The sequence below is a fragment of the Cololabis saira genome, chromosome 6, assembly GCF_033807715.1.
Source record: "Cololabis saira isolate AMF1-May2022 chromosome 6, fColSai1.1, whole genome shotgun sequence".
Lineage (NCBI taxonomy): Eukaryota > Metazoa > Chordata > Actinopteri > Beloniformes > Belonidae > Cololabis > Cololabis saira.
Window position 1 is genome coordinate 37998404 of NC_084592.1, and position 20602 is coordinate 38019005.

Here is a 20602-nt window from a genome sequence, read left to right on the forward strand (position 1 = left end):
CTTCTGCACGTGCACACCGAGAAATTGTCTGTTTATATCCATCTTTTTGGAACGCTGTTTTTTTTTGTTTTTTGTTTTTTGTTCTTGCTATTATTTCAATACAATGTATTTTTTTGGTGAGAACTTTGAATAAGCCCATTTAGCACATTTTTTCATGCTTTTATGTTCATTTAAACTTTTGTACCGTTTTTTTATGTTGTGCAAATAAACAAATCAAATCAAATCCAATCAAATTTCGCGTTAGTTGACTGTACAGTGGTTGGTTGTGAGAAAATTAGTTTTAAATGTCACTTTTGTGGCTTTCAGATGTTCCTGGACCCGTCAAGAACCTGAGAGTTGTAGACACATCTGATGGTGAGATCAGCTTGGCCTGGGATGAGCCCGAGAGCGACGGTGGCAGCAAGATTGTCGCCTACGTTGTAGAAAGACGTGATGTAAAACGTAAGACCTGGACTCTGGCAACTGATCGTGCCGATACTCCAGAATACTGTGTCAGCGGCCTCCAGAAGGACTCCATGTACCTGTTTAGAGTCTCCGCCCACAACAGAGTTGGCAGCGGACCATCCGTTGCCACCGAGGACGCGGTTCAGGCCAAAAACAAGTTTGGTGAGCAACACTTTACAATCTCCAGTTAAGTTCACATGCGGTCTTAGCACTTTAATTCAAATTAACTCCCTAATGTGTTTGTTTTCCACCAACAGATGTTCCAGATGCTCCAGAGAATGTTGCAGTTGGTTCGGTGAACAAGTTCGGTGCTACTGTCACCTGGGAACCTCCCAAGTTCAACGGCGGCTCAGAGATCACTGCTTACGTGATCGAGCTCCGTGACAGGACATCCGTGAAGTGGGAGGCGGCTTTGGTGTGCGGTGCCGACGACCGCTCGGCCACACTGAGCGATGTGGTTGAGCACAAGGAGTACATCTTCAGAGCCCGAGCTGAGAACAAGGCCGGCATCGGCAGGCCCAGTGCGGCCACCAACCCCGTCAAGATCATGGATCCCATCGGTGAGTGAAAACCAACAGTTTGAGTCTTTGAGTTCCACCTCTTGATTTTCTGAAGGAATTGAGTACCGTATTTTCTGGACTATAAGCCGCACATGTATATAAGCCGCATCCGCTCTATTTTTAAAAAAATTATTAAAAAAAGATATACAAGCCGCATCCGCTCTATTTAAAAAAAAAAATATGCAAGCCGCAGATATTTATGTTAGATTAGATATTTACTACATGTACAGAAGGATTTTGAACTGTAAATGATGTACATGTTTGTACCTAAATAGATCCTTTCCTAACAGTGTCTTTTAACACGGCAGCAACTTTGCTGATTAAAACGGGACAAAAAACTAAGAGAAAATAACCGGTATTTATTTATTTATCTGTTTGAAATCTGCTTCTACCTACTTCTATCTGCTAAAGAAGAAGTAGCGTATTCTTCTTTGCATTTATTTTGTCTTAGTTTTGATTCTAATTCCGGTTAGCGCTCCCCCTAGCGGTGGAAGAAAAATCCACAGAATAGCCGCACCTTTGTATAAGCCGCACGGTTCAAAACCTATGAAAAAAGTAGCGGCTTATAGTCCAGAAAATACAGTACTTAGATTGTTTGATTAATGTCACGTCCCTGCCTGCAGAGAGACCAAGTCCACCGCTGAACCTCAACTTCAGTGACCAAATCAAGACAGCCGTCACTCTGACCTGGGAGACGCCCCTGAACAACGGTGGCAGCATGATCACGGGCTATATCATCGAGAGATGTGAGGACGGCACCGACAAGTGGCTGCGCTGCAACGCCAGACTGTGTCCTGACCTCTCTTACCGGGTACAGACCACATCATTAACAATATGACCTTTGCACCATCATCCTGCCCTCTGGTGGACACTTTTTAGCTTCCAGCATGTCTTGTTCAGTGACCCCTGGACACCTGACTCTCTCTGACTCATCGTTTCATTTCTCTCCCCAGCTGACTGGACTGAAGCCAGGTCAGAAGTACCTGTACAGGGTCTGTGCTGAGAACGCCGCCGGTGTTTCAGATCCAGCCGAGCAGCTTGGACCACTCCTCGCTGATGACCCCCACGGTACGAGACACATAGCATGATCAACGGCAGTAAAACAGAGTCTTTTGTGTTTTTTTTTGTTTTAGCTCCATGGGTGGGCCAAGGTACGTGTGGGTGGAAGATCTCAAATGATATTCAGATGCAGGAAATTAAACTGGAATTTTCATTTCATTTCATTTCATTTTTATTTATTCCATATCATGGAAACAGTTCACACATGTTCCATTCCACGATGGAAAAGGGGCAAGAAGAAGAAAGCCTTATATACCAAGCCCCTTTCTAAAAAAAATAAAACAATTCATATGAAGATGGTCTGTCCGTCTGTTCAACAATCACTACTTATATAATACCAAAAAAAGAAATAATAAAAAAAAACAAAACAAAAAAATAAGAAAACATACACACTAACTCACCAACAATATAAAAACAAAAACAACAAAATATATTTTACCCGTTAAATTCATATTGTCTAATTTTGTGGTCTTTATACAATTTCTTGAACTGTTGAATATTTTTGCAATCCTTTAAATCAGTAGTTAAGGAGTTCCATAATTTTACACCACATACTGAAATACACATTTGTTTTAAAGTGGTGCGTGCAAACGGATGTTTAAAATCAAATTTCCTTCTATGGTTAATAGAATTGATTGAATGAATGATTGATTGACTGAATTCATTCTGATTGCTAAAATCGAACCTTCTCTACAAATGTTTAAAAATTCTGTCTCTCTGCAGTCGGTCCAACGTTGGACCTGAGCGGCTTCAGGAAAGTCCTGGAGGTGATCGTCCCTCACCCTCTGAACATCCGAGTTCCCATCACCGGATACCCAACTCCCACCCCCAAGTGGACGTTAGGGGAGAAGGAGCTGACCACCGAGGACGAGCGCGTCTCCATGGTGACGAAGGCCGCGTACACAGAGCTGACCATCTCGCCAAGTGTCCGTCCAGACAAAGGCGTGTACAGCCTGCACCTGGAGAACGACGTCACCTCCGTCACTGGAGAGATTGAAGTCAATGTCATTGGTGAGGAACAGTTTCCCTTCGATGTTCATCTAATAGAAGTCACTATTACTCATTTCATTTTGTTTCCTTTTGGTATACAAATATTTAAAAAACCTTGACCTCTGTAATTTTTTCTTTCTTAAGCGTGCCCGAGTGCCCCCAAGGACTTCAAGGTGGCCGAGGTGACTCGACACCACGTCCACCTGATGTGGGAGGCACCGGAGCACGACGGAGGAAGTCCTGTCACCCACTACCAGATCGAGAAGAGGGAGGTTTCTCGCAAGACTTGGGCCAAGGTACGTGCGGGTGAAAATGACCAAGTGATGTGAGCATGTCCAAGTATAACCCTGACTCCAAAAAGGCCAAATAAAAACACAACACAATGATTTGTAATTCTCAAAAACCCACATTTCTCTCACAACAAAACACAGAAAACACATCCATTTTTTTTTTTAAGTTTTTTTTTAGCACTTCATGAAAAATATTGAATTTTGGGGCAGTAAAAGTCTGGTAAAGAGAAACACCTGGAGGTTATGAGGTTAACTGTCAGCAGGTCAGTGACATGATTGGGTGGAAGAGTCTCTCAGGTGTGAAGATGGGCATACGTTCACCAAAAACTACATTGTGAAAAAACGAAAAATTTAAATAATGTTCATCATTGTAAGATCACAAGATCTTCTAGCCAGAGATGTTTTATCCATCAGCTGGGAGCTGCACATCTGGAAAGGAAATCAGAGCTGAAGGGTTTATATGGGTTTCAGAGGGTTACATCATTATAACAAGCAAACCAACAGAACACATAAAGTAAACTATTATTCAGGAAGAGTCTACCACTGCCATCACCAAATGGCGGACCCCGGTCCGGGTCCGGACCGAGTGATGGTTCTATCCGGACCCGTGAAAAAGAAATACAAAGTTGATCACAAAAAAAAAATGTCTGACGGTCACGGGTCGGCTACAGACAGGGGCGGAGCTAATCCAGTTAACACGGCAATAGCGTCACTCCGTTTGTTTATGGTTCTGCGTCAAAACGACGCCGTGCGTGGCCTGTACACTGTGGACTGTGGAGAGAGGAAGAGAGACGTGAGAGAGAGAGCGCGGCATGGCTTGCTCCAAAATAAGGAAAGTTGATGCAGAAAACCGAACTTTTAAAGATAAATGGACAGACCAATTTATGTTCATTTTTCCGGCAGCCAGTTCTAAAACAGTGTGTCTCATATGTTCCGAAAACGTGGCATTAATCAAAAGCGGTAATGTGAAGCGCCACTACGAGACAAAACACAAATCTTTTGAGCAAACTTATCCACTGAAGTCCGAGCTGAGGGCACGCAAAATAACTGAACTGAGAGCAGAGTATGACAGATCTTTGAAAATTGAGAATAAATATTGTTTAAACAATATTAAAATGTACGTTGTTGATTTTATTTGATGGACATAGGGGTAGGCTTTAGGACACAATTTAGACATTATGAGGTTCGGACCTTTGCTGGAAGGAAATTTTACTAACTGGACCTCCATTGAATTTTAATTGAATACCCCTAGCAGGTCTTCTGAAACCTTAACACTGCTGTAGCTTTCAGCGTAAGTGCTCAGCTTTGGATTTTCTCCAGGTGGCCGATGGCATCATGGACCTGGAGCACACGGTGACAGATGTGATCGAGGGAAAAGAGTATCTTTTCAGCGTCATCGCCTGCAACAAGTGTGGACCCGGAGAGCCGGCGTACATCGACGAGCCTGTGAACGTATCTTCACCTGCCAGTGAGTGTTTATTAACCCCTTCAGATGGGAGCTGAGACTCAGTCTAATCCAGAAAAACATTTTTTTTCTGGATATGGTCCGTGTTTGAAACCATTTTTTTCCTGCAGCTGTACCCGATCCCCCTGAGAACCTGAAGTGGCGTGATAAGAGTGGCAATAGCATCTTCCTTTCCTGGGAACCTCCAAAGTACGACGGAGGCTCTTACATCAAAGGCTACGTGGTGGACAAGTGTCAGCGTGGCACTGACAAGTGGGAACCCTGTGGTGACCCCTTACCCGAGCTGAAGTAAGACTTAACACTTAGTCAGTGTTACCGGTGCTGATTTGTTTAGTTTAGTTTAGTTTAGTTTATTTTGTTTTGGTCATTTACATTTTAAGATGTTTGCATATAAACACTGTATATGTACAGTATACACACAGGTATAAATATATATATATGTACACATTTCCTTTTTTTTTTTTTGACCAAAAAGGTATAAGCTGAAGCCTCATGGCTTATTTTGCCTATCCTTTTCAACAAAGGCAGACTTCAGAAACAAAAGATACTAATAAGAAGAAAACGAAACGAACGAATAAAACAAGAAAATAAACAAAGAAGAGAAGAAAATAAATGTGGTCACTCACGATTTGAGGATAGCTGCAGGAGGAAAGTTGCATAATTTAGACAGTTTAATATGAAGATAATTTATATTAGTGTTCTATATTTATCCATTATTTTAGATTTATAATTTTTTTTAAATTTATAAATTGAGCTACTTTTTTTTATTTCCTCATCCAGGCGGTTCCATTGTTTCACACCTTCGACACTGATACACCTTGACATTTTTTTTGTTCTTGGCCATTTCTGCTCAAAAATGCCATAGCCCCTTAGGTTGTGAGGGTTATTTGTAAGGGTTATATGTCCAGTCCGCATTTACGCTTAGTTAAATTCCATGTACTTTTTGTGGTCCCAGGTTCCAGGTGACTGGACTGATCGAGGGTCAGTGGTACGCCTACAGAGTCAGAGCTGTCAACAAGCTGGGGCCCAGCAGGCCCTGCAGGGCCACGGATGAGATCCAGGCTGTGGATGCTAGAGGTAGGCTGGTCATGGCGGGATGCTGCTGAGGGGAAGACGTAAGGAGGATGGGGAAACAAAGCCTTGAGAGTGGAGTCAGACAGGACTGAAGCATTTTGGCGTAGCGTTAAATCTTAAAAGACAACCTTCAGTTCTCCACTTTGGAACCAATGCTGAAGTACATGGAGATCCACTACTGACCAGCTTCCATGGACTCTTGTGTTAAAATGTCCAGATTAGTAATTATCTACTTACAAAAAAGAAACATGTTCAAGTTAGGGCTGGGCGATATGGACCAAAAGTCATATCTCGATATTTTCTAGCTAAATGGCGATACTCGATATATATCTCGATATTTTTTCTGTGCCTTAATTGGGGTTTCCCCCAAAGCATTATAGCATAGCATCTCTGTTAGCTTCATTTTTTTCTGAGGCAAACCCTTAAAAAAACAGTCAGTTTTAATACAAAGCCTCGTGCCAAATGTCACACAGGTTCATTTATTAACAGAGGTCTGCACAATATCAAAATGTATAAAACAAATGAAATAAAAATAAACTGCCTGCATATATAGAATAAAAATGCTTCTTGAATAAAATAAAACAAATATCCCTTTCCTGCATAACAATTAAATTAAAATACACTGTGCAATTAATACAATGTAGACAGTAACAGGCAGACTTTTCCACTGAGGTTGACAGTTGTGCAAATAACAAAACATTTGTGCAAATCTCAAATAAAACATTTAAGTCAATTTGTCACAAAATAAGCTATATCAAAATCATTAAAAAAAAATGTTAAAAAAAAATATATATATATATATATATATATTTTTTTTTTTTTTTTAAATCGATATAAACGATATTGTCTCGTACCATATCGTGTTTGAAAATATATCGATATATATTAAAATCTCGATATATCGCCCAGCCCTAGTTCATGTACAGATATTATCAAGTGATTTCCATTTTTAACTTCTTTCATCAAACTGACTGCATTGGAAGTAATAGTATCTTAGTACTTTGACGAGTAACAATGAACTCGGAGGCCTAACCAACAAGATGGTAAAGAAGGATGAGGAGTTTATTTCAGAGAATTTCTTTGTGTCTTTCATCTCAACAGAACCTCCAGAAATCCAGCTGGACGTGAAGCTGCTGGCCGGTTTGACCGCCAGAGCCGGTACCAAGATTGAGCTTCCTGCAGACATCACTGGAAAGCCCGATCCCCGAGTCAAGTGGACTAAAGCTGATCTAGTCCTGAAGACGGATGACCGCATTGCCATTGACACCCAGCCGGGACACTCCACGGTTTCCATCAGCAACACCACCAGAGATGACACTGCCACCTACATCATTGAGGCGGTGAATGTGTGTGGCCGTGCCACCGCCACTATCGATGTCAACATCCTCGGTACGGAGACTTCTTATCCAACCGTTGGAACTCAAGTAACTCAGCAGTAGACAAATCAAACATGCCTTGTATCTCTGAGGTTTTTCCTTAGTCCAGTTTAGGGTTAGTCGATTTCCATGTGACAAAGTTTAGCCAGAAATAAAACCTAAAAGGAATGAGTGAAGCTGTCAGTTTTGGGAATCTCTCAGAAAGTATCGGCTAAAAGCAGGATATTAATTATGATCACATACTTCGCTAAGAAATGCATACTTTTACTTTGGAAAGATGATTCCCCTCCAACTTTCAAGTTTTTTTTGGATCAAATTTCAGTTTTTTTACCATTGGAAAAATTAACTTTAGAAAAATACAACCGTGCTCATATTTTTCAAGAATTTTGGTTCCCATTACTCTCAAAACTGGATAATTTTTCCAAAGGGGACCAATGAGTATCTTTATTTTTTTTTCGAACTTGTGCCTTATAGGTATGTATGTTTGTATGTATATATGGATATATATATATAGTTTGATATCGCTGTTGCTGCCATTATATTTTTTTTTATTTTTATTTTTATTATTTATTTATTTTTAATTTTTTTTTAATATTTATTTAATTTTGTTCTCCCTTAATGTATGTTTTTTTTTTTGTTTTTTGTTTTTTTTTCCCTAGGGTAATTATGGGGAGGGTAGGAATGTGGGTATAATAGAAATCATGCATGTGAAAATGTGAATTGTGAAAATTATTGTGAAATAAAAAGATATAAAAAAAAAAAAAAAAAGAAAGTATCGGCTTGTGGATAATAGTGCATTGATCCCTCTTCTTCAGATAAACCGGGCCCTCCAGCTGCCTTTGACATCTCCGAGGTCACCAACGAGTCTTGCGTCCTTGCCTGGAACCCTCCGAGAGACGACGGCGGCTCGCATATCACCAACTACATCGTTGAGTGTCGTCAGACAGACAAAGAGGAGTGGGTCAAGTTATCCGCCACGGTGAAGCACACCACCTTCAAGGCCTGCAAGCTCACTGCTCTGAAGGAGTACGTCTTCAGGATCAGTGCTGAGAACCAGTATGGCATCGGCACGCCCGCTGAGCACACACCAATCGTTGCCAAGTATTCCTTCGGTATGTTTTAATGCACAATCTGCTAAACGCTACACGAAAAAATGTGTGAATATGTAAGTTAATAATGTTATTTTTTCGTCAATGTCAAGATACTCCTGGTCCCCCAACCAGAGTCACTCCCTCCGACATCGCTAAGGATGCAGCGACTCTGACCTGGTTTGAGCCGGATGAGGATGGCGGCAGTCCAATCACTGGATACTGGGTCGAAAAGTTTGATCCAGAGAGCGACAAGTGGATTAGATGCAACAAACTGCCAATCAAGGACACGACCTTCAGGTAAATCATTTCATCTGTTAAGTTAGTAAAGTCATTATGAATGTGAATCATTAATTGGGATGGAGTTGGGAGCTCTTCTGATTGTGTGTCTCTTCGGCTGCAGGGTAAAGGGACTCCCAACTAAGAAGAAGTACAGCTTCCGTGTTCTGGCAGAGAATCTGGCTGGACCTGGAAAACCAAGTGTAGAGACAGATCCAGTCCTCATCAAAGACCCCATTGGTATGTCACGATTCAAGTTCCAAACTATGTATCACAACAGCAGAGAACTAATTTGATGTTTATGATGACATGGAAGGAAATGTTCCTGAGCACTTTAGTTCATACTTTGCCACTAACTCTCAAATTCATTCCTACTCAACTCGGCAGGCCCTCGCCCTACATCCGCCTAAATGTCTGGAATCAAGAAGCCAATTTTTGTTTAGATTTAGAGGTGTCAAAGTCTGGAATAGTTGGTACCATATTGCAAAACATTGTAGGTCCCTATCCATGTTTAAAAGTCGCTCAAGAGAGCATTTAATTCAAAAATGTAGTCAAGAAAGCTCTTAATGTTCTTTTGCACTTCATATTCTGTGTTGCCATTTGTTCAGCTTAATACTCATATTTTCATGATCATGTGTACAGTAATTTTTTTTTATCCTTTTTTTTTATTATTATTATTTTTTTTTATTATTTTATTTTAATTCATGTTCTACATGCAATTTTTATGATTTATTTTTATTTTTATGATTTTATATCCTCATAAGGATTTTGTTAAATGTTATTAGGTGGGGGCTCCTCATAAGCCTACTGGCTTGCTCGCTCCTCCCTGCACAGTTTCTTTTAACTGAACTTACTTGTGTAATGTTCTTTTTTTTATGTTATGTGCTAAATAAACTAAACTAAACTAAACTAAACATGGAACTCTCTTTCAGATCCTCCGTGGGCACCTGGCAAACCCGATATCAGGGAAATTGCCAAGACATCAGCCTTGTTGGGATGGACGCGGCCGGAGCATGACGGCGGGGCGAAGATTGAAGGCTACATAATTGAATTCCAGAAAACTGGAAGTGAGGAATGGGTCAAGATTGCAGAGGACGTACCTCATACCGAACACCAGCTGCAGGACCTGAAGGAGAAGCAGGAGTACTCATTTAGAGTAAAAGCCGTCAACAAGGCCGGCGAGAGCGAACCCAGTGAACCCAGCGACCCTGTCGTCTGCAAGGAGAGACTTTGTAAGTTCAGCGAGGGGGCGAACACCAAGGGGACAACTTTTGTATATATTCTAAAACTAAAACTCTGTTTTTTCGTAAACCAGACCCGCCGTCTGAACCTCAGTGGCTGGAGGTGACCAACATCAGCAAGACCACCGCCGATCTGAAATGGCAGCTCCCCAGCAGTGACGGAGGCTCGCCCATCACCAACTATGTTGTGGAGAAGAGAGACGTGAGGAGGAAGGCCTGGCAGACCATCGACACCACTGTCAAGGAGCTGAAGTACTCCGTGACGCCTCTCAATGAAGGCTCGCTGTATGTTTTCCGCGTCGCTGCAGAGAATGCCATTGGTATGGGTGAATTCTGCGAGCTGGAGGATGCCGTTCTCGCCAAGGACACATTCAGTAAGTCTTCAGTGGCTGAATAAATACCTGAAACACCTGTTTAAAACCTGACTGATATTTCTGCTGACATTCAGTAGAACGGACCACCGTTCTACTGAATGTCATCACATTATCTGACAGTTTCTGCAAAGACCTCCAAACAGCAGAAGCTGCATCATCTAGAACAGGGGTCGGCAACCCAAAATGTTGAAAGAGCCATATTGGACCAAACACACAAAAAAAGTCTTGTATCAGCCTTAGAATGAAGACAACACATGCTGCATGCATCTATATTAGTTATAACTGGGGGAAGATTTTTTTTTCATTATGCACTTCGAAAAAAAAGTCGAAATGTCGAGAAAAAAGTCGAAATTTCGCGAAAAAATTCGAAATGTCGAGAAAAAAGTCAAAATGTCAAGATTAATGTTGAAGTACAATCTTGAGAAAAAAGTCGAAATGTTGAGAAAAAAGTCGAAATGTCAAGATTAATGTTGAAGTACAATCTTGAGAAAAAAGTCGAAATGTTGAGAAAAAAGTCGAAATGTCGAGAAAAAAGTAAAAATTTCGAGAAAAAAGTCGAAATGTCAAGATTAATGTTGAAGTACAATCTCGAGAAAAACGTTGAAATGTCGAGAAAAAAGTCAAATGTCGAGAAAAAAGTCGAAATGTTGAGGAAAAAGTAGAAATGTTGAGGAAAAAAGTCAAAATTTCGTGAAAAAAATCGAAATGTTGAGAAAAATTCGAAATGTCGAGAAAAAAGTCGAAATGTTGAAAAAAAAAGTCGAAATTTCGAGAAAAAAGTCGCAATGTGGAGATTAAAGAGGAAAGGAAAAAGGAAGAAAGAGAGAAAATAGAAAAAAGAAGAAGAAGAAAGAAAAAGAAGAAAAAAAATTGAAAAAAGGAAAAAAAGGGAAAAAAAGAGAAAAAGAAGAAAAAAGGAAAAAAAGGAAAAAAAAGGTCAAACATTTTTGAAAAAGCTCCAGGAGCCACTACGGCGGCGCTAAAGAGCCAAATGCGGCTCTAGAGCCGCGGGTTGCCGACCCCTGATCTAGAACTTGGAAAAAATAACAGTGCATTATTTTTTTTTTCTGCAGCAACTCCTGGACCACCTTATGCCCTCACAGTGGTGGAGGTGACCAAGAGACACGTGGACCTGAAATGGGAACCTCCCAACAGTGATGGTGGTAGACCTATTACCAAGTAAGACAATTAACTGCAAATAACGTACAAATAATAGCAAAAGAAATCTGTACCTGTACCTGTGCACCACCAATTACGCAGGGACACTGGACATGTCTAAAAACATTTTAATTTGGCAAAAAATAATTCAGTAAGCAAAAAACGTTTTCCCTCTCAGGTATGTGATTGAGAAGAAAGACAAGGTTGGAACTCGTTGGCTGAAGTGCTGCAAGACTCCAGACAAGCAGCCTCAGTTCCAGGTGACGGATGTCGATGAAGGATCAGAGGTGCAGTTCCAGGTCAGAGCTGAAAACGAGGCTGGAGTTGGAGATCCAAGTGAACCCACCATCATCCTCACCATCGAGGATGCCACCAGTAAGAAAATATCAAGTTTATTTATTTATTTTATTTATTTATTGGTTTATTTGATAGGGACAATGCACATCAATAAAAACATTGCTGTAAATGTGCCAGAGTTAGCCAAGAGGCTATTTTTCATCTGTAGTCCCTGGACAGATGTAAGAATACAAAAAAGTACAGAAAAGATACAGAAAGTACAGAAAAGTACAGAAATAAAGAAAGGTGCAAATTAAGTTTTAGTGCTGACAGAGCTGAGTATTAATCAACCATTTCTTTAAATGAGCTCTAAATAAACTGTATGTGTCCAGTTCTCTGATAGTTGCAGGGATGGAGTTCCATTCTTGTGCAGCTTTAACAGAGAATGCAGACTGACTGAAAGCACTTTTTCCGAGTGGAATATAATACAATCCCCTCTTGCTGCACCTCTTGTGAACCGATCAGCAGTTGTTCTAATATTGACAAAGTGTCTGAGTGGAGTTGTCATTAAATTGTCATTGCAAATGACTTTGTAGAAATTTACCAAACTGTAATCCTTTGGGAATTTGGACTCGAACTGTGACATTTGCTTTCCGTCTAGGCCCCCCATCACCCCCTGTGGAGCTGGCGATCGTGGATGCCAGCAGGGAGCACATCAACGTTACATGGAAGCCTCCAGCCAAGGACGGCGGCAGCCCCGTGACCGGGTACCACGTTGAGGTAGCCGAGGCCCGCCCAGAGCTGAAGTGGCTCAGGGTCAACAACAGGCCCATCAAAGAGCTCAAGTTCACAATCGATGATGGAATCAAGCCAGAGAAGAAGTACGTCATCAGGGTTCGTGCCATCAATTCCATTGGAGTCAGTGATCCCTCCGAGGTCTCCGACAAAGTCGCCACCAAGGATCCCGACTGTAAGCGCAGACAAAATATTTGATTGATAAAAGAGAAAATGTGAATTTAAAACTCTTTGAATTAAACCTAAATAATAAACCCATCTTCTGATCTGGAGGTGGTCCATCGATGGATTTGGAGGCACAGGACGTGGTTGTGGTTGAAGGAGAGAAGCTGCACTTGAACATCCCATACAAGGGTATCCCAACACCCAAGATGACATGGCAGAAGGACACGGTGGAGTGCAAGTCTGATGACAGGCTCTCCATGACGGTGGAGATGAACAATGCTCACCTGGAGCTGCTGAAGAGCAAACGTGCTGATGCCGGCGTCTACACCATCACACTGGAAAACAGTCTGGGAACTGCCACCGGGACCATCAATGTCAAAGTTATCGGTAAGATTATTGATATGATGGTACTTATAAATTAGAACAAAGTGAATTATTCACATGCTGATGATTTCATCAAATCCAGTCTTGACAATTGTGGTATGTAGTGAACCCTAAGTAAGTGAACCATTTTTCACTCCTAAGGTTTCATGTCTACGGTTGGTTGGTTCACTTGGTTGTTATCAGGGGCCTGTACTACGAAGCGGGATTTGGGGTTAGCGAGGTAACTTCAGGTTTAACCCTGGGTTTTCAGGACTACGACGGTGGTTCACTTCTTACCGGGGTACATCGCCATGGTAACTTATGCTGAACAGCTAACCTGCTCCGGAGCAGGTTATGTTCGAGATACAGATCGCCGGGTATAAAAGCACCGCCCACTGACCAATCAGCTCTCTTGGAAAATGACATGCCCTTTCGAAGAGAATCCAGTGGAGCTCGGTGCGCGGATCGTGAGAGGATCCCTCCGATCTTCTTCTTGTCATTTTTTCTGTTTGCTGCAAGTAATGTCAATGCTATTTCATTGTGCTTTTGTATACTGATATCATCCTAAAACAGAGAGTGATAGAAACACTAAAGCCTTGTACTTGTTGTACTTCTAAGATATGAAAGTGAGCCTACTTACCGCTTTGAATTATGTTTTTATATTTATTTTTTATTTGCTCCCATGTGCGTTTCACTCCGCTGGGGTTGCAGCTGAAGGAAATAATGAGGCTACAATTGTCATACACGCCATATGAATACATCTAAGCAACACATGCATTTAACAGAATAGACAACTGTAATTATAGTCAGATCTACTTATGCCCTAATGATGGGGCAGTGATGTTTATATCCCTATGAACTTACGCATTTATACAGTCAGCGACCTTTTGCCAGCTGTCTTTCCTGCATTTTGCAGCTGCAACTGTGTTGCTTTTTGCCTGTATTATATGCCTATACTCATCATATTTCCGTAAAATTATTGTTTGCTCTTCGCTACTGAAATAAGCGGCTCTGACAGCGGACTTCTCCATGCTTGCGATTGGTCATGCGCTGAAAACACCGCCCCTTTAATGTGCACGTGCTCATATCCAGATTGGAGAAACCTGGGTTGATATACCGAGTTGATAACCACCGTCGTGTGACCGCTTAGCGTGATTGCAATTGTCCGGGTTAGTGAATCTGGATAAGGAAAAGATATCCTGGGTATGTTGAACTTGCTTCGTAGTACAGGCCCCAGGTCTTAAAGTGACATAAATACAACCTGAAGTGAATAACACACAACACGCCACATCTGTCATTGATTGCTAACATAAATGAGCGTAAAAAGCAGAAGCAGTATGAGAGTGTCCACCCCGAGGTTCAATGGCCCCAACACCCACCCGGAGCATAGAAACAGGAAGTAAACACTTTCTTTACCACCTTTTTTTTTCTCACATCGTTGTGGAGAAATTTTAGACCACTTTTGTTTACAAACGTTGCGTCGGTTCATTGAGTTTTCTGGACATTCGCTTATGCAAAATTCTCTGAAGGCCCGACCATTTTTTAGTCCGGCTTAGCGCTAGACTTTGAGCAGTCTCTCCGAAGATGCCATGCTTGGTCCATCATTTTTTTTTTTTTTAAATCTTCTGTCATTACCTTTAAAGGAGCTTGAGGCTCCTTTTAAGAAATGAGACTCTCTAGCGCCACCCTTCACCACGACGGCCGTTGGGGGTACTGCAGCCAACAGTGAAGCCGGCACGGGGGAGAACGGGGAGAACGCACATGCAGCGTCATGTGACGTCACATCCGCAGGACAGCGCGGGAAATTCGGGACCGAATTGCAGCACATTTTGCAGCACACAGCCTGTTCAAGGCAACGGAGAGATACACTAGAGGACTCATTCTTTTTGGTTTGGAACGCTTCATCTGACATTATTACTAGAAAACTAAAAATGTATACGGATTTTTTTCATAAATCTTGCCACAATCCGGCCTCAAGCTCCTTTAAGACTGGAGATGCTAACTGAGGGCTGTAAAGTATCAGATGCAGGATTTGGGTTTTTACTGTGAGCTCCTGGTGTGAACGTGATGGGACGTCCCACTCCTGGGAAGATCACCAGTTGCCTTAAATGTTTTTAAGATGAGGAAAAATTGTTCTCATTCTAATGAACTCTTACAACCTACTCCGGATCGATGGGTGGTAAACGGTTGCTTCTCTAAAGTCACACTCAGACTCAGACAATCAGACCAGCAAACTACCAATGCTTCTGCTTTCAAGCCACCAGGTGCTGATGATTAGCAGCACCTGGCTGTGACTCATCCTCTCAAATCCCATCAAAACAGTGATTTTATCGGTTTTCAACTACTAAATGTTACATACACAAATAAAATAATCAATTACAAAAAAAAAACAAGCAGCAGCAGGTATGAAGGCATTTGATAAGCCTGGAAATAAAGGAATTATTTAGTTTGTTGTGTTTAGATTTTGATATAGTGAACTATTCATTATACATAATTTCTATGTCCTTAGTGTGATAAAGGAAAACTAAGTATACCATGTTAAAAGTTATATTATAAACACATTGATTTAAAGCTGCTAGGATCCAGGGGGTGGGTGGGTAATGTCTGGGGTTATGATTTTATTTTCATTTATTTATTTATTTATTTTTGCTCTTAATTTATGTGTTAATTTTGCATTGTTATACTTAATAATATGGGCATTACCTTTTTTTTTGTTTTTCTTTTTTTTGTTTTGTATTTGTTTTTTTTTTGTTATTACATTTATCTATTCATTTTTTGTTGTTATGTATTGGTGTTTTTTTGCACCATGTTGTTTTCTCAGAAAAAGGAAAAAAAGAAATAAAAATTTGATCACAAAAAAAACAAAAAAAAACTGATTTTGTAACTTTCATCATGTCTTGGTTTTTTGATGAGGTGCAAATTGTCATATCTTGTTCATCAGGGGTCTTATTTTCCTTATTATAAAACATAGAGAATCAGATGATTTTTTTATGATGTCCTGATACATATTAATAAACAAAGGAGCGTGTACTTTCTTACTATCAATAACTTTTACTTACTTTTACCTCTCGAACCGTACAGGCCTCCCCGGTCAGTGTAAAAACATCACCTCTGGTGACATCACCAAGAACTCCTGTAAGATGAGCTGGGAGGCTCCAGAAGACGATGGCGGCACACCCATCATCAGCTACACACTGGAACGCCGTGAGGCCTCCAAGAAAACCTACATACCTGTCATGTCAGGAGAGGATGTCCTGACCTACACCGTCAAAGATCTTTACATCAACTGCGAGTACTTCTTCAGGGTGAAAGCCGTCAACAAAGTTGGAGCTGGAGAATATCTGGTGCTACAAAGCCCTGTCATCATAGAGGATATCAAACGTAAGCTAAACGCCAGAATAAACATCCGTAACATTGCCGAAGCATGTCAGCATGGTCAAATCAGGATAAAAAAAAGCTTGGTCCACTCTTGTTCTGTCATGTTGATACTTTTAAGATTGAATCCATTCATGATAGGGCTGTTCGATTAATCGATTTTAAATCGTAATCGCGATTATGTAATTAGAACGATGTTAAAACGTGAAAATCGTAAAATCGATTTTTCACTTTTTTTTTTTTTTACCTTGTCTGCACACATATTAATGATTGATGGAAATACCTCTCAATACCTAGAAAATGTCTTGTTTTATTCAATCGGAAATATAACTTACTGTATGTTTGCAAGTGCTGATTTGCTGATTTTTTTTTTTTTCAGAGATAAAACTTTATATTTTATTATATTTTTTAAAACTTTTTTTCAACTTATTTTACAGAGTTTTGCACTTTATTCATTCATTTTTGGTTTAATAAGAGCAAAGTTTGCACCTAAAGCCCAATGGGGCAAATGTTCAATAAAAAAACAGCATATTTGAAATCATTTCTTTGCCTTTTGTCAATTCACAAAATAATCGTAATCGTAATCGAAAATCAGATTTTGAGAGAAAAAAATCGAGATTTTATTTTTGGGCAAAATCGAACAGCCCTAATTCATGATATGATTAATCAATCCTTGCAAAACCGTCAATGCCTCGTGTCCACCTGTCCCTCACCAAACTGTATAAAATATGCAATATTGATTGTACAGAGAAACCAGACCCGCCTATCCAGGTTGAGGCTCATGACCCCACCTGCAAGTCCATCAAAGTCACCTGGAAGGCTCCAGACTACGATGGGGGCTGTCCCATCCAGGGTTACATCGTGGAGAAGATGGAGAAGGATGGTGACCGCTACGAAAGAGTCACCCCAAGCCTGGTTCCTGGGTTCTCCTTCGTGGTGACGGACCTGAAGGAAGATGCGGAGTATCAGTTCAGGGTCCGAGCCGAGAACGCTGCTGGAGTCAGCGAGCCATCACGCAGCACTCCCCTTACAAAGGCTGCAGATGCTGTTGGTATGTAAGGAAATACAGATATTTGAAAAGTAAGGGGAAAAAAACTTTTGAGACTTGATTTCTTTTTGTCCTTTTACTTTCAGAAAAACCCAAAGTCAGCCTTCATGCTCGTGTCCAGTCGGGTGTTTGCATTAAGAAGGGAGAGGAGATCCGCATTGATGCCTACATTTCTGGCTCTCCGTATCCTAAAGTCACCTGGCTGAGGGATGAGGAGGATGTCACCAAAGAGCCCACAAAAAAGATTGTTCCTGTGGTGAAGAAAAAGAAGTCTAAGGCCAAGGTGTGTGTCCTCACAGGACCATGAATGTTTTTCAGGTATTTCAACACATTTTTAAATATTTCTCTTATTTTGGATTCCTGCAGGTCCCAGAACCAGAGGTGGAGTTTATTACTCCAATGCATGAGCGTCTTGGTATGGATCAGACCAAAAGAGGCCAGACTGCATTGATGATCCGTGACTCCATTAGATTAGATCATGGAACCTTCACCATCAAGGTGGAGAACACTCATGGTGTTGCCACCGCCTCCTGCAATGTCAACGTCCTGGGTAAGACGGGTTTATTGTGTTTCCCTTATGTCCTCATACATGAAGATGCAGGTCACATGAGTAGGTTTAAACCATCATACATTTTAGGGCTGGGCGATATGGACCAAGTCCTATCTCGATATTTTCTAGCTGAATGGCGATACTCGATATATATCTCGATATTTTTTCTGTGCCATAATTGGGGTTTCCCCCAAAGCATTATAGCATCTCTGTTAGCTTCATTTTTTTCTGAGGCAAACCCTTAAAAAACAGTCAGTTTTAATACAAAGCCTCGTGCCAAATGTCACACAGGTTCCTTTATTAACAGAGGTCTGCACAATATCAACATGTATAAAACAAATGAAATAAAAATAAACTGCCTGCATATATAGAATAAAAATGCTTCTTGAATAAAATAAAACAAATATCCCTTTCCTGCATAACAATTAAATTAAAATACACTGTACAATTAATACAATGTAGACAGTAACAGGCAGACTTTTCAACTGAGGTTGATAGTTGTGCAAATAACAAAACATTTGTGCAAATCTCAAATAAAACATTCAAGTCAATTTGTCACAAAATAAGCTATATCAAAATCAAAAAAAAAAAAAAAAAAAATCAAATTTTTTTTTTTTTTTTTTTTTTAAATCGATATAAACGATATTGTCTCGTACCATATCGCGTTTGAAAATATATCGATATATATTAAAATCTCGATATATCGCCCAGCCCTAATACATTTTTATTTTGCTCCAACATTAACCTGGCTTCTTCCTTCTGCAGACAAACCCGGCCCTCCCATCAACTTTACTTTTGATGAGATCAGGAACACCTCAGTCGTCTGTAACTGGGAGCCACCCGAGGACGATGGCGGTAGCGAGATCCTGAACTATATCCTGGAGAAGAAGGACAACAAGAATGATGAAATTGGCTGGATCACCATCACCTCCACAATCAAGGGCACCAGCTTCCCTGTCACCAAACTCATCGAAGGGAAGGAGTACATCTTCAAAATCACCGCTGAGAACAAATATGGCTGTGGCCCTGCATGCTTCTCAGAGCCGCTGGTTGCCAAGAACCAATTCAGTGAGTAAAAGCAACACTGAGGGATATTTTAAGGACATATTGTAGTTTCCTGCCTTTGAGTATGATGTGACATAAGGATGGCCATCCTGAGACCAAGACACGCAAACAAGGCTCTCAAAGAAGAGAGAGAGAAAAAAAAGTGTTATTCTTACAGCCCAACTCTGTATTCAGTCTCACGCTTGGTATTTTTGCCAACTTAAATCATATTCCAGCCAAAAACTCTACATTACATCTACAAACTTCATTGTCATCATTAGTTTTTGAGTCAAATTCAAAACCTGTCTCATATGTTGAGGTTTTGCTGTCTCTGACTGTTTCTGTTATTATCTTAGTCTTAGACAACACAGCAACCTACAGTACATGGCATCTCAGAAAACAAACTTTTCGTCATTTGGTTTGGATTCTTGTGAACTGGTGTTCCATCCATCTATCCGTTTTCTATACCCGCTTTATCCTTTGCAGGGTCATGGGGGTCTGTTGGAGCCTATCCGGGCTCATTACAGGCAAGAGGCACAACTGGTGTTGATTCTTTCAATTACCCAGATCCAGTACTCGAGTTGTAAAAAAAAATCAGGGGGAATGGTGGATTTTATCATATGGGGACAGATAATTTGTGCTCATTACAAATAATATAATATATTACAAATAATAGCACTGACTAAAACACCTGCAGTAATGACATAGCAGCAGTTAAATGCAGCCTTCTGTAAGCTTTAAATATCCACTGGGCTTACATCAAATACATCAAAACACAACAATAAAAAACAGTTTTCTGAACTTATCAATATGACTCTGTCCTTCACAGGATAAGTACAATGGATCACTGCAAAAACTCAAAATAAGGATATTTGTCCTATTTCTAGGTAAAATTTCTCATTTTAGTAAAAAATCTTATTACACTTAAAACAGGACTCATCACTGAAAAAAAACCAACAATTTTCACCTGTTTCAAGTAGATTTTCACTTGAAATAAGTAGAAAAATCTGCCAGGGGAACAATATTTTTTTTGCTATAATGAGAAGATAAATCTTGGCAGATTTTTCTACTTATTTCAAGTGAAAATTTACTTGAAACAGGTGAAAATTGTCAAATAAGTTATTTTTCTGGTGTTGTTTTTCTGGTGATGACTCTAAATGTTGAAATAGCAGTAAAACCACATTCATTGATGAAATGACATAAGGGATGGAAAGGCAGGATGGCAGTTTTACAGGGGGATGATTTGGACCGTTTTTATTTCAGGGGGGATGCCATCCCCCTTCATCCCCCTTCAACTCGAGTACTGCCCAGATCCCTTAAAGCCCTTCTGAGATATGGCCTTTCACACCCATAACTCAGCAACTGCTCCACATGGGGGCACTAGTGCCTTTATTAAAGAGCTGTAGTTAAATATAGTTATATTTGAACAGATTCATGTCATTCAAAATGACGCAATTATGATTAAATGTGCCAAAATGGCCAATATATCTTCAAAAACTCTTTTCTCGTTACACTCGTTACACAACAGGAACATTTCTGAGGTTATGGAATGGATTTGTCACTACGTGAATCCAAAGAGAAATCATTT

At 40.5% G+C, this 20602-nt stretch overlaps 1 protein-coding gene across 1 annotated transcript in view; it reads left to right on the forward strand.

The window, feature by feature from the left end:
• The window catches only part of ttn.1 (titin, tandem duplicate 1), a 217208-nt gene that overhangs the window by 110459 nt on the left and 86147 nt on the right, over positions 1-20602 (forward strand). The window contains exons 114-137 of the mRNA XM_061722950.1: positions 307-606; positions 702-1004; positions 1628-1815; positions 1958-2072; positions 2787-3074; positions 3198-3349; positions 4664-4811; positions 4919-5096; positions 5764-5885; positions 6984-7271; positions 8074-8370; positions 8460-8646; positions 8750-8865; positions 9558-9857; positions 9941-10240; positions 11314-11419; positions 11577-11773; positions 12336-12644; positions 12743-13021; positions 16079-16378; positions 17121-17423; positions 17507-17709; positions 17787-17970; positions 18736-19038. Coding sequence (XP_061578934.1) covers positions 307-606; positions 702-1004; positions 1628-1815; positions 1958-2072; positions 2787-3074; positions 3198-3349; positions 4664-4811; positions 4919-5096; positions 5764-5885; positions 6984-7271; positions 8074-8370; positions 8460-8646; positions 8750-8865; positions 9558-9857; positions 9941-10240; positions 11314-11419; positions 11577-11773; positions 12336-12644; positions 12743-13021; positions 16079-16378; positions 17121-17423; positions 17507-17709; positions 17787-17970; positions 18736-19038 — 5466 coding nt within the window. The remainder of the gene's footprint in view (positions 1-306; positions 607-701; positions 1005-1627; positions 1816-1957; positions 2073-2786; positions 3075-3197; positions 3350-4663; positions 4812-4918; positions 5097-5763; positions 5886-6983; positions 7272-8073; positions 8371-8459; positions 8647-8749; positions 8866-9557; positions 9858-9940; positions 10241-11313; positions 11420-11576; positions 11774-12335; positions 12645-12742; positions 13022-16078; positions 16379-17120; positions 17424-17506; positions 17710-17786; positions 17971-18735; positions 19039-20602) is intronic.